Below are 11978 nucleotides of genomic sequence, written 5' to 3' on the forward strand. Positions count from 1 at the left end.
TAATCTGTCTTTCGAAAAAATGTAGCGAGTCTGGCCTATTAAAGAGTGGCGCATGTTTTTGTTAGTGTCTTGGCCGGCATGCTGACGTAACTAATATACCACTGTTTAACAATGCCGCCACCTGCTGGTTGTCGTTGTTGTTGTTGTTGTTTTAAATAAGACGTTAAGTATGTTGTTTGTTTAATTGGGAAATATTAACAGGGTTGGGTAGGGTTACTTTAACTGGATTACTTTCAATTACTTTTGGATTACTCCAATACCAAATATGCTAATAAAAAACAAAAGAAACTAAATATGAATAAAACTATGACTCACAACACGTGGTAAGCTTTTTCTCCTGGCTTTGATCTCTTTGAAAACTAACATAAAATGCGACAGAAACAAATTGAAAATAAATCCAAACAGCTTGCCAACACAATTTTTGCCGTTCCATGTATTCCGTTACTCCCCAAGCCTGCACAAAATTTAGTCATTTTATTCATATTTAGTTTATTTTGTCTTTTATTAGCATATTTGGTATTGGAGTAATCCAAAAGTAATTGAAAGTTAAAGTAACCCTACCCAACCCTGAATATTAATAATAATAAGCACGCTAATTGGTCAACGGAATCTTTAGAAAACAACACGAACACTTTAAAAATACTACAGATATACTACAACGATTTTACGATGAAAATAGTTAAAACATAAAACAAAAATATTTCTGAAATAATACAAAAATACAACTACAGTAATACTACAAAAATCTTACATATGTACTAGAAACATCTGACTGCAGAAATACTATCAAACTAAATCAAATGAAGTGCTTAAAATAAGGACATAATCTATTATTTTGCTTCAATTGTGAGCACTTCAAAACCAATTTGATGAGTCTTATCTTATTTAAAACAAATGTAAAAAGAAATATGTATATCTATTCATAAAAAAAAAAAATTGAATGGGTCTCCAGGACCCCTTGGCCAAATTTTTTAACTCAATGCGGCCTCCGACACCAAATAGTTGCCCACCCCTGCTCTAAATTGTCCTCTATGTTTATACGGTTTGGAGGCATTTCAGAAAATATTTGAGACTTAATTTCTTAATTTCTGCTAAATGCTTATACTTGGGTTTATCAAAGCCTAAAAATTTTAGATTTACTAAAGTAGATGTCGGTTGCTGAAAGTATGTCAATAAATGTAGTTAGTTTTAATTTTTGACAGTTTTTAAATCTACAGGTTCATTGAAGAGTCCGAACTGCCCTTTATACTTACAGACAGATGTAGGCTGGCACTTGTTTTGCTGTGTATTGTCTGCTACTTTGACTTAACATACCTGTCAACCTCAGCCAATTCCTCCCCTTATTCATGATTGCAATTACGCTTACTAAACGATAATAAACCTTACAAACTCAACGCAGCACCTATTGAATCACAGCAAAAAAGACTATATAGAAAAAAAACAAAGATTATTTGTATCAAAAAGATTCTTTTGTTGACTGAAAAGATTCTTTACCAAGGAAAACATTTGTTTGTATACTGTGACAATACTGTGTTAGCAATCTACGAGACATTATTGTCTGCTACCAGTGACAGAGACAATATGGATACAGCCGAAATGGGCTAAACGAAAACAGTCAAACAAAAACATTATTTTAAAAGGGGGGTGCGTAGTTTGAAGTGTCCTTAAAATGTTTAAAATTGACTATTTTCTCTAATTATGTGTTAACTAGTGCTCTTGTTGGTGGTATGAATGAGTGGAGAGGTGTTGTGAAAGGATAGTGGGATGTTTAGACGTGTTCTAAGGGATGGGCAGGGCACCTTTATGATGCGCCAGGGGTATACCAGTGAAAGCTGTCGGGCCCTGCTGTTGAACAGAAGAGTGTGTTGTGTCACCCTGACCCGAGTGACATGGCCGCTTTCTTGTGTCCTGTTTCTTTGAAAGAAAGAAGAGCCTTTATACATATATAATTTCCCTGCACCTATCTGCTTTAAACTTTTACTATCGGTGTTCCTGCCACGGAGCGCATTAGGCTGTTGGAAAGGAAGTAGGGGAATGGGGGTGGTGATTTCATGCTCATGGTCGAGGTCTTCTTTTATTTTAGGATAAAAAATAAAAATGAGGAAAGTAAGAAAAGGACTGTTTCAAATTCTGTCCAAAACCCCCCAAAAAGAGTTTATTCAAGCACATCTAAGAGACATGCGCCACAAAAGCAGCTTGACAGAGGCTTCAATAATGATTTCCGTTACAATATGGCGTCAGCAAATAGTATATTTTGAAATTATGGACACCACCTATAAGGTTTTTTTCCCCATACAAAAATTGTTATACGGCATACACAATTTAAAATGATCGAGAAACGTAAAAAAACAGGGAAAATGAATACATTGACAGGTATGGATTAAGACTCATCTTTAAGTATGTAAACCACATCCACAAGCACATGTAATATGTTTTTTGAAAACTCCAAATTCTCTTTGATAATTTCAAACACACCTACCTTCAATGAGTATGTCATGTCATTGATATGACACCGAGCTAAACCATCAAAGAAGGACCATGAACACAGTAGATGTGTGACAGTAGCTTTCAATCCTCCAAATTGTGAAAACTGCAATGTACTTTAGAATGCATTGAGTCAATGTGCCACTAAGTTCACGACAATAAAGTACTTAAACTTAACATCCGTCAAAACTATTACAAGATATTTGTTTTTACATTATATAAACACTTATAGAAACTTCCCTGTTTGCCTTGTTAATCCTTCAACATGGATGGAGACAGATTAGGATATGCACTTGTCCTGTCAGCCTGTGTGTAACGACTAACGCCAACTAGAACTAAGATCAGATTGTAACACAGAAAACCCAGGAGTAGTAATACTTCACTATATTTTTCAACTTAAACACAGTAACTTATTTGTTCAACAAAAAAAACGGTTGTCGGAAGGACAACAGAGTATGTAACGCCTCTTGCTGTTTGTTTGCATGCAGGTGCTGCAGGCTCAGCTGGACAGCCTGCTGAAGGGCCAAGACGGCATCCGCAGCAGCTGCCACTTCACCGAACAGGCCCTGAGCCACGGTAGCGAGGCCGAGGTCTTGCTGGTCAAAAAGCAGATGAGCCAGCGTCTAGCAGAGCTGGCGGGCCAGGAGCTTCCACTTCGGCCTGGCGAGAATGACCAGCTGGACTTTCGCTTGGAGACGGAGGGTGTGAAGAAGTCCATCCACAACTTGGGCAGCGTAGTCACCACCAACGCCGTGGCCTCCGAGACGGTCGCCTCCGGCGAGGGCTTGCGCCACTGTGTGGCCGGCGTGCCCACTTCAATCACCGTCACAACCAAGGTTTATATCACAAACTGAATCACTATGTAACCCACACTCAAAAGTAACCTAAATTGGGTCAGAATCTGATCAATCCCAGTTCTAGGATCAATGATATGAGGGGTCTCAAACTCATGGCGCAGGGGCCACCTGAGTCCCTTGGCTTGGGATTATAGTTTTAGGCCCCCGCCTTGATAAACAAAAAGTGAAAGGGTCATTGTGTATAATTCCAAATTTAGATAAATATTTTAAGCATTAATGGAAAAAACGGTAAACATACCTGTTAAGTTTAGATAAAATGACCAGAAAGATAAAAACCGAAACTGTAGTTTAAAAGCTTTTGTCGGGGGCCAAGTTGGACTGTAATTGTTATTATTGAATGATTAACTGAGGTTTATTTTGACAAGATACGTAAAGTTTTATTTTAAAAATACCAATGATATTTTTAAAACAGACTTACACACAAAGCTTATTGATTTTGGACAGTACTAAATAACTTAAATAAAAAGAAAAACAGGGGTCTCAAGTTCACGGCCCAGGGGCCAATTGCAGCCCTCAGAAGATAGCTTCAGGCTCCCGCGTCAATATGAAAGTTATAGAGACAGTACATATTATTTAACAATGAGATGTTGCTATATTCTGTCGTGCAACCGAAAACGACTGGTAAAAATCACAACTGAGAACGAAAATTACGGAGACTGAAAATGACCATAAAGAACGATTTTTTAGAAATGTTTTTTTGCGAAGGCTTCTGAAATTGATTTATTTTCATATTAATTCTTAATGTTTTTTTAATATTTAGATCTCATTTTTTACGAAACATGCATCACTCACGAACTGGCCCAACCACACTCGAACATTCGCGACAGTGGCCGATAGGCCAATTGAGTTTCAGACCCTTAAATTAGATCCATCTTTCTGGTATTTTTTTGTATGACTCAATCCAATAATTTGGTTTGTTCCAATTCAAACAATAAACCCTTCTGATAGAAGGGTTTTGTCCCACACTACTTAATCAGGTTGTTTTGAAATCTTTGGGCACGGTTTTGTGGAGTTTTTCATTCTTTGTTTCTTTTACTTTTTACCAAACAAGCAATTTTGGGGGAATTTTTAAACAAAGCGGCTATTATAGCTTAAATGAGCTAGCATTTTTTATACAATATGACCCAATTTGAAGGAGTTGCATTGCAATGACCCAATTTAATGGGGTTGATCAAATTATGACCAACATTTCCCAGGTTATTTCAGACAAAATGAAGCAATTTTGGGAGTGTTGTTCTGTACTAAACAGCCTTATTGTTGGGAGAGGGAGCATTGTTCTGAAGAATTTATGGATCTTCAAAACAATTCAGGTATTTGGTTCAAAATAATCCAAGTAGTTATTATTCTTGACCAAACCTATTTAAAATGTGAGCTGCAAAATTAAAGTCATTGGTGATGGTTATTTTACCCAAAAATATAATAATAGAAATTCAACTTAAATCATGATTTAATACTTGTTTATGCTGGGCTTACTGGTATGCCTAGTAGATTAAAAGAAGAAAGAAAAAAAGAGATTTTCTTAGCATTTCAAATGTGCTGTCCAAATGAACCCCCCTTCACATTTTCCTAAGGACAAAGACGGCGGCCTTTGCAAGATGGGCAACGCCGTCCTGTCGGCTGAGATTTTGGCAGCTGACGGGAGCAAAGGTGACGGGGAGATTCTGGACAACAAAAATGGCACTTATGAGTACTTGTTCACTCCCCCTAAAGAGGGCACCTTCACACTGTCCCTACGCCTCTATGAGGAGCACATCAAAGGCAGCCCCTTCCGGACCAAGGCCAGCAAGTCGCCTGACGCTTCGGCGGCATCTGACGGAGTCAAGAAGAGGCTCAAGTCACCGGGCAGCAGTGGGCATGTCAAGCAGAGAGCCATCAAGAGGCCTGCTAGCATGTACAGCACCGGGCAAAGGAAAGAAAACCCCATTGAAGACGACCTCATCTTCAGGATTGGTACACAATTTTGTTTTTGGAAACATTAAAGACACTTTGGAGTATTAAACCCATGTTATTTTAACATACCAAACATATCTAAGTATTGAAAGACACAGAAGAAACCACGCAAGCATCAAAGATAGTTTAGCCTTCAATAGAGATGATCTGAGAATTACTCTTTCTATCCCAACATGCAGGAACCAAAGGGCGGAACAAAGGTGAATTCACCAACCTGCAGGGTGTGTCCACCTCTTTAGGAAAAGTGCTCATTGCTGACAGCAACAATCAGTGTGTGCAGGTACTAACTCAACATTTCTCTAGCTTCTTGTTTTTTACATTTTCCTCAAAACAAGACTGTCTCGTGATTCCAGATTCCTTGTCAAATGGACATTTTTGTGTTCCAATCTCCCCAAATAGATTTTTTCCAATGAAGGCCTGTTTCGGAGTCGTTTTGGGGTCCGGGGAAGAACCCCCGGTCAGATGCAGCGGCCCACAGGTGTGGCTGTCCACCCCAGTGGTGACATCATCATTGCTGACTATGACAACAAGTGGGTCAGCATCTTCTCCAGCGACGGCAAGTTTAAGGTGAGCCAGGCTATGTTTGACCTGTTTGCAATGAAAATTCATGAGTGACAACAACGGTTTGGCATTTATAGATTCTCTGGGGGCAATTATTCTCTACATTTTGCTGAAGTTACTACATAGTTGTTGTTTTTTTTGTCAAAAAAAGGAAATCAATACTTAGTGTGATACTATTGATCACTGGATCAGCTTTACCTAGACCAGGGGTTGGCAACACAAAATGTTAAAAGTCATATTGGAACCCCAAAAAACATGTTTGGAGCTGCAAAAAATTGAAATCTTGATGTAAGATCCATTGCAGCATAGTCGTCCTAGAAGGAGGATGACCTCATGTACGGTCCTTTCTCAAGGTTTCTTCATTTTCCTCATGCTGAGGTTTTTGAGTTTTTCCTTGCCCTCTTGTAGGTTTTAGATCAGATGGTGTAACACTAGTCTGTAGTTTGCAATAGTGTATGGTCTGTGCAGCCCTTTAAGACTCCTTGTGATTAGGGGCTATACAAACAAACATGACTTGACTTAAGAATTACAAGGAAGACAATAGATACAGTATGTATACTGTCTATATCAATATTTATTGGAAAACGTTAATGTTTGTGTCATGCTTATCAAACAGGACCACATCATTTTTATCACCAAACATTTTTGAAAAATCGCCAGGGAGCCACTAGGGAACCCCAAAGAGCCACATAAGGCTCCAGAGTTGCCTGTTGCTGACCCCTGATTTTGGCTAAAGTAGTGCCTTGGTGGCATTATGTGGTATATTGGTCCCATTAGATTATGTTGGGGAGTTGAGAAGATTCATTCAGACAATAGTCACACTTTTGTTTTTCTTAAGTGGTCATTTTGGAAGGGGTATTACCTCATGTGCGGTTCCTTCTCAAGGTTTCTTCATTTTCCTCATGTTAAGGTTTTTGAGTTTTTCCTTTCCCTCATGTAGGTTTTAGATCAGGGGATGGTGTAAAAATAGTCTGTAGTTTGCAATAATCTGTGGTCTGTGCAGCCCTTTGAAACTCTTTGTGATTAAGGGCTATACAAATAAATAAAAATGACTCAAATGCACATGATGTTACCTTTTTAGAGTGGTAAAAATCACTTTCTCCATCCAGTCCACCAATATTCTTGATGAATGAATGAATGAATGAATGAACTGCTTTTATTGTCATTATACAAGTACAAAATTGGAGGGCTTCACCATTTATTGCAAGTAAAACTAATTAAAAACAAAACAAAAAACAAAACATTAATATCTGTATGTATTTCATTATTGTTATAAAATTGGATATTTTTTGTTTTGTTTTATAGAACAAGATTGGTTCAGGAAAGCTGATGGGTCCCAAGGGCGTGGCTGTGGACAAGAACGGCCATGTGATCGTGGTGGACAACAAGGCCTGTTGCGTTTTTATCTTCCAGCTCAACGGCAAAATGGTCACCAAGTTTGGTAACCGCGGCAACGGCGACAAGCAGTTTGCAGGTGAGACCGCACGGCCATCGTATGCGTTCTCATGTATATGTCAGCGACAGTTTTGTATTGTCACTGAGACGAGTTAGCAATTTAGGTCCTAACCATTTTTCAGCAGCTCAAAGATTATATATATATATATATATATATATATATATATATAAAATAACCCCCTAAAAAAACTAGTTCATAACTGTACATCATCTTCGTACATCATACTACTTGGAATCATTCACTGCCCGTTTAGTAAATATGGATGTGATATCCGTAGCAATCAATGTCAGTAAATCAGTCAAACATCCAAAAATGCATAATAACTAAATTTGCAATTTTTGTAATAACTTTAAAAAAAAAAAAAAGGAACATGTTTGGCAAATTATAAACCAACCATGTAATTTTGTAGACAAAAACATTTTGGTGATCATGTTAAATATATATAGACACCAATAATTTAAAGCTTTGAACAACATCAAATGTTTTGTATTTCTTGTAAATAAGAAAGATACTTCATAGTCCTAGACCATTTCAGGGTTTACATTTTTAAAGATTTTGTTGAATAAAACTGTCACGACCAGAACAAAAGTAGGACCCAGACGCATAACGTTACTCACAAGTTTATTGAAATATAGAGGAAAGGCAGCTCCAGCGATCCTGTGCTCGCTGGACATGGGAACCAAGCCGCTCACGGGATCGGGCCGTGTTCCGAATGCGGAAATGGATCTTCTGGAGCGGGAGATTGTAGCGTAGTTAGACGGAAAAACAGGTCGTTAGCCCGGGACGGGACATCAGAACGTGGTCGGGGTCAAAAAATGGGTCGTTCCTGGAGACAAACGGGGAAATCAGGAAGGGACGAGTGGAAAACAGGTGACAAAACGGGACTGACGTGAGTCAGAGTCAAAAATGCTTGCCTTGTGAAAACAGGTTCGCTGACAGACTGACCACAGGCGAATAAAAGGACTGAGCTTAAATAGGACGGGTAACCAATCAGGTAACCAGTAGCAGCTGGCGCCAAACGAGCGGGCACAGGTCAGTGTAATGAGTAACCATGACAAAAACTCCTTTTTATTTTGTCTTCAGTGTGTTGTTAAAAAAGTAGCATATTTATGAACACCAAAATCCATATTGATCTAGGAATACTTATTTTAGTCAAAAATCAAATACTGGTCAGTTGGTTAGACTACATGATAAAATGCCACTATATTGTTTTGAAAGTGTAAGGAGAAGGATTGGGGAAAACCCCTCAGAAACTGTAAAATGTATATCATGATTTAAACAATGTTATAATTTCTAAATGAACGAAAAAATTATAGTTATAATGAAATAAGATAAAAAATGACAATTTGTTTAAATGATTTATAGATGCGGCATCCAAAGTTTTTTTACAGACTCGTTTCTCATAAGCCTTTGGCTTCAAACTGTCAACTCTCTTTCCTTTTCAGGTGATTCGTTCATTTTGTGATGATATCTTTGTTGGGACATGATTAAAGAAGAAAAAAAAAGAAAAATACAATACACAAATGCATAACTGGGATGTAAAATGACAATTTACTCACTTAAATGAGCATAAATGACAAGGAATGAACTCGCATGCACATTTTTATGGACTGTTCACCGAGATTCCTTTGAATTGTTTTGTTTAATTTGTTCTGATATCATTTTATTTTGAACTGCCTCCTATTTAGGGCCTCATTTTGCTGCCGTCAACAACAGCAATGAAATCATCATAACTGATTTTCATAACCATTCAGTCAAGGTATGGCGTAATACCAAGACAACATTCAGAACATCTTCGATCATTTCAGAAGGAATTAAGGCGGTCATTGTACTTTAGGTCTTCAACACGGAGGGGGAGTTCCTACTGAAGTTCGGCTCCAATGGTGAAGGGAATGGTCAGTTTAATGCCCCTACGGGCGTGGCTGTGGACAACAATGGGAATATCATCGTTGCAGACTGGGGAAACAGCAGGATACAGGTCTGTGTCAAAACCTTATGGGATGATTCGATATGTGATATGAAGGATCTTACGCATTTCAATTAATCTACGGTAAATTTTAGTTCACTCGTAGTAAATTGGTGTTAAAATCCTGTGGTATTTCTGGCTATTATCAGATATATTTTATCATATCAGTTGTGGTTACTGCAGCCAACCAACGGTAATCCGAAATAAAGTTGAAAGAAACACTGTAATATTTGAACCCTAGATGTCGCTGTGTTGTGTAGTGCAACCAAAAAAATGAGTGCTAGAACACACATGGATAATTACAAATTACGGGGAATCAACGTGACCAAACTGCATCGTTTTGCTTCTATTTTTTTTCCCTCATAACTTCACAAGGTTTTTTTAGCAGCAAGATGTCGGACATTCACGTCAGCTCCCACTGAGTGAGCCACGTGTTGTTAAGTAAAATGAATCCGAATTTCTTGACCTATGTTTATTTAAAGAAAAAAAAAGCATGTTTATTCATGTATTTTGCTTATTATCAAATCAAATGTATAGATTTTTTAATGAATGGATTTTTTACCAATAGAAAGGCGCTAAATATTACAAAAGGTCCCTATAGGCCAGGCAGATCCATAGGCCGGCCCATGGACCAGTTATGGTCCGTGATCAAATTTTTACTAGCCCGCGGCCTCTGTCAACAAATTAGTAACACGAAGCCTACCAGTAATGTTGATTGCAGTATAAAATTTAATTGTAAAAAAATACAATTTTACCATTCCTAAGACTTAAAAAGTGGTCGGCGGCGCCCTCTGTTGGCTGCGGCTGCATCGGCTCGCTACAACGGGTCAGGTGCGATCGACATTTCGTTCTGTGTACATTGTTACACAGAATGACAATACAAGGAAATTATTATTATTATTATTATTATTATTTCGCCAGATGGTGACAGTATCCCTTTGGCCAACTTGCCCTTGGCTTTCTGTGAGAATTTTAGTCCCCCCCATTTCTGACATGGCGACTGTAAATAACAAAAGGAAATTTGAATGTGAGGGGCGCCGCTTTCAGGACAGGTGAAAAGGCTGAATAGTCGGCCCTCACACATTTTCAGCTTACCAAATCTGGCCTGCTTTCTGAAAAGTTTGGACACCCCTGCTTTAAGCAGTTGGTGTTACACCGTGTCTGCAATACAACACGGGATCAAAGTTAAGGCGTTTTACCAAGTCACGTGAATTTAAAGTAGTCTTTCTTTAAAACCAAAACCTTTTAAAACCCCAAAAATCATTCAATTAAAACCTGCTCAAAGCTACTATATGCTAAGCCCGATTCTCTATCGCATTTCGGGTACGGGTTGAAGTTATAACTTTATTATAAACAAGTAGGATCTTAGTGTAAGTGACAGGAACAGCCACACAAAGACAAAAATGCGACTTTAAAGGGATAGTGTGTATTAGTTAGTGCCTCCTAGTGGTTAGACAAACTTTTGTAATTGAAAAAACAATATTGATTTAAAATGATGGGCAAAAAATCATGAACTATCTTATAAACATGCATTTTTTAAGACACTTGTAGATTGAGAAATTTACATTTATCTTACATGAGGCTCAACCTAGAGGGAGCTGACATCATTGTTCGCCATCTCATGAACATAAAAACCTTACGAGAAATCAAATGAAAAAATGGTGCGATTTGGTCACTTTGAGTCTCCATAGTTTGTATTCTTATTTGTGCTTTTTAGCTTGTTTTTGGTAGCGTTTTACAATTCGGTGACATCTAGAAGTAAAAAAATAAACAATGTCCCTTTAAGTCCTCAAACTTAAATAGGTGACTTTTTTAAAGGCACAGTGTGTAATATTTAGTCCCTCCTAGTCGTACAAAAAAACTTTTTCGGTAAAAAAAAGACATTCATTTGAATACCAGGCAAAATACATGAACTATCATACCAACGTAATTTTATAGAAAAATCACAAGTCGAGAAATTTATATTTCTTTCACATAGTGGAATCCCTTTGCAGAGACCGCCGCCATGTTTGTCTGGGATCTGCTGCTAGGCTCTCTTGTGTGGCGCTGGTTTTCGTTAGCATTAGACAGTACAGTGCCATATAGTGGTCAGATATTACACACCGGGGATCTAATATTGTGATGCTGTTCTCATACCTTCCCATTTCTATTGTCCCTTTTCTGTATCAGGTGTTTGACGGTAGTGGCTCCTTCCTGTCTTACATCAACACGTCGGCCGACCCGCTTTATGGCCCTCAGGGTCTGGCGCTGACTTCGGACGGACACGTGGCAGTCGCCGACTCGGGAAACCACTGCTTTAAAGTCTACCGCTACTTGCAGTAGCCCCGGACACTGTCCGCAATAAACTATGAAAGCACGCAATCTTGTTTTTGTGTGCGTTTTCTCACCCAAGGAGCAAATTTGCACTCATTTGCCGTCACTTGTTTTGTGCCATTCATTCCACTGACACTGCCTGTTTGTGTGCGTCTTTTTCGTATTGGGAGTTGTGCATTCCATCAGATATACATATAAAAACATCAGTAACAGTAATTGTATTTATTGGAAAAATACATACTGAACACTTGTACAATTTGACCGATTATTCATAGTATTGAACGAAAGGGCATTGGTGCCATATTTCAAATTTTACATCTTCACTACACGGAATAATATGCCATGAGGAAAAAATATGCATCAGTATGAAAACAAAGATCTCCTCCTCACA

General features: G+C 38.2%; 1 protein-coding gene across 4 annotated transcripts in view; it reads left to right on the forward strand.

The window, feature by feature from the left end:
• The window catches only part of trim2a (tripartite motif containing 2a), a 43304-nt gene extending 31669 nt beyond the window's left edge, over positions 1-11635 (forward strand). For all 4 annotated transcript variants that reach the window (XM_088342120.1, XM_088342119.1, XM_088342121.1 and 1 more), the window contains 8 exons: positions 2973-3320; positions 4913-5291; positions 5471-5571; positions 5691-5858; positions 7158-7326; positions 8997-9067; positions 9146-9286; positions 11444-11635. In XM_088342120.1, coding sequence (XP_088198246.1) covers positions 2973-3320; positions 4913-5291; positions 5471-5571; positions 5691-5858; positions 7158-7326; positions 8997-9067; positions 9146-9286; positions 11444-11596 — 1530 coding nt within the window. In that variant the 3' untranslated portion in view covers positions 11597-11635. The remainder of the gene's footprint in view (positions 1-2972; positions 3321-4912; positions 5292-5470; positions 5572-5690; positions 5859-7157; positions 7327-8996; positions 9068-9145; positions 9287-11443) is intronic.
• Positions 11636-11978: the final 343 nt, after the last annotated feature.

This window comes from Urocampus carinirostris, chromosome 8 (assembly GCF_059441175.1).
Source record: "Urocampus carinirostris isolate Australia breed hairy pipefish chromosome 8, RoL_Ucar_1.0, whole genome shotgun sequence".
Classification (NCBI taxonomy): Eukaryota; Metazoa; Chordata; class Actinopteri; order Syngnathiformes; family Syngnathidae; genus Urocampus; species Urocampus carinirostris.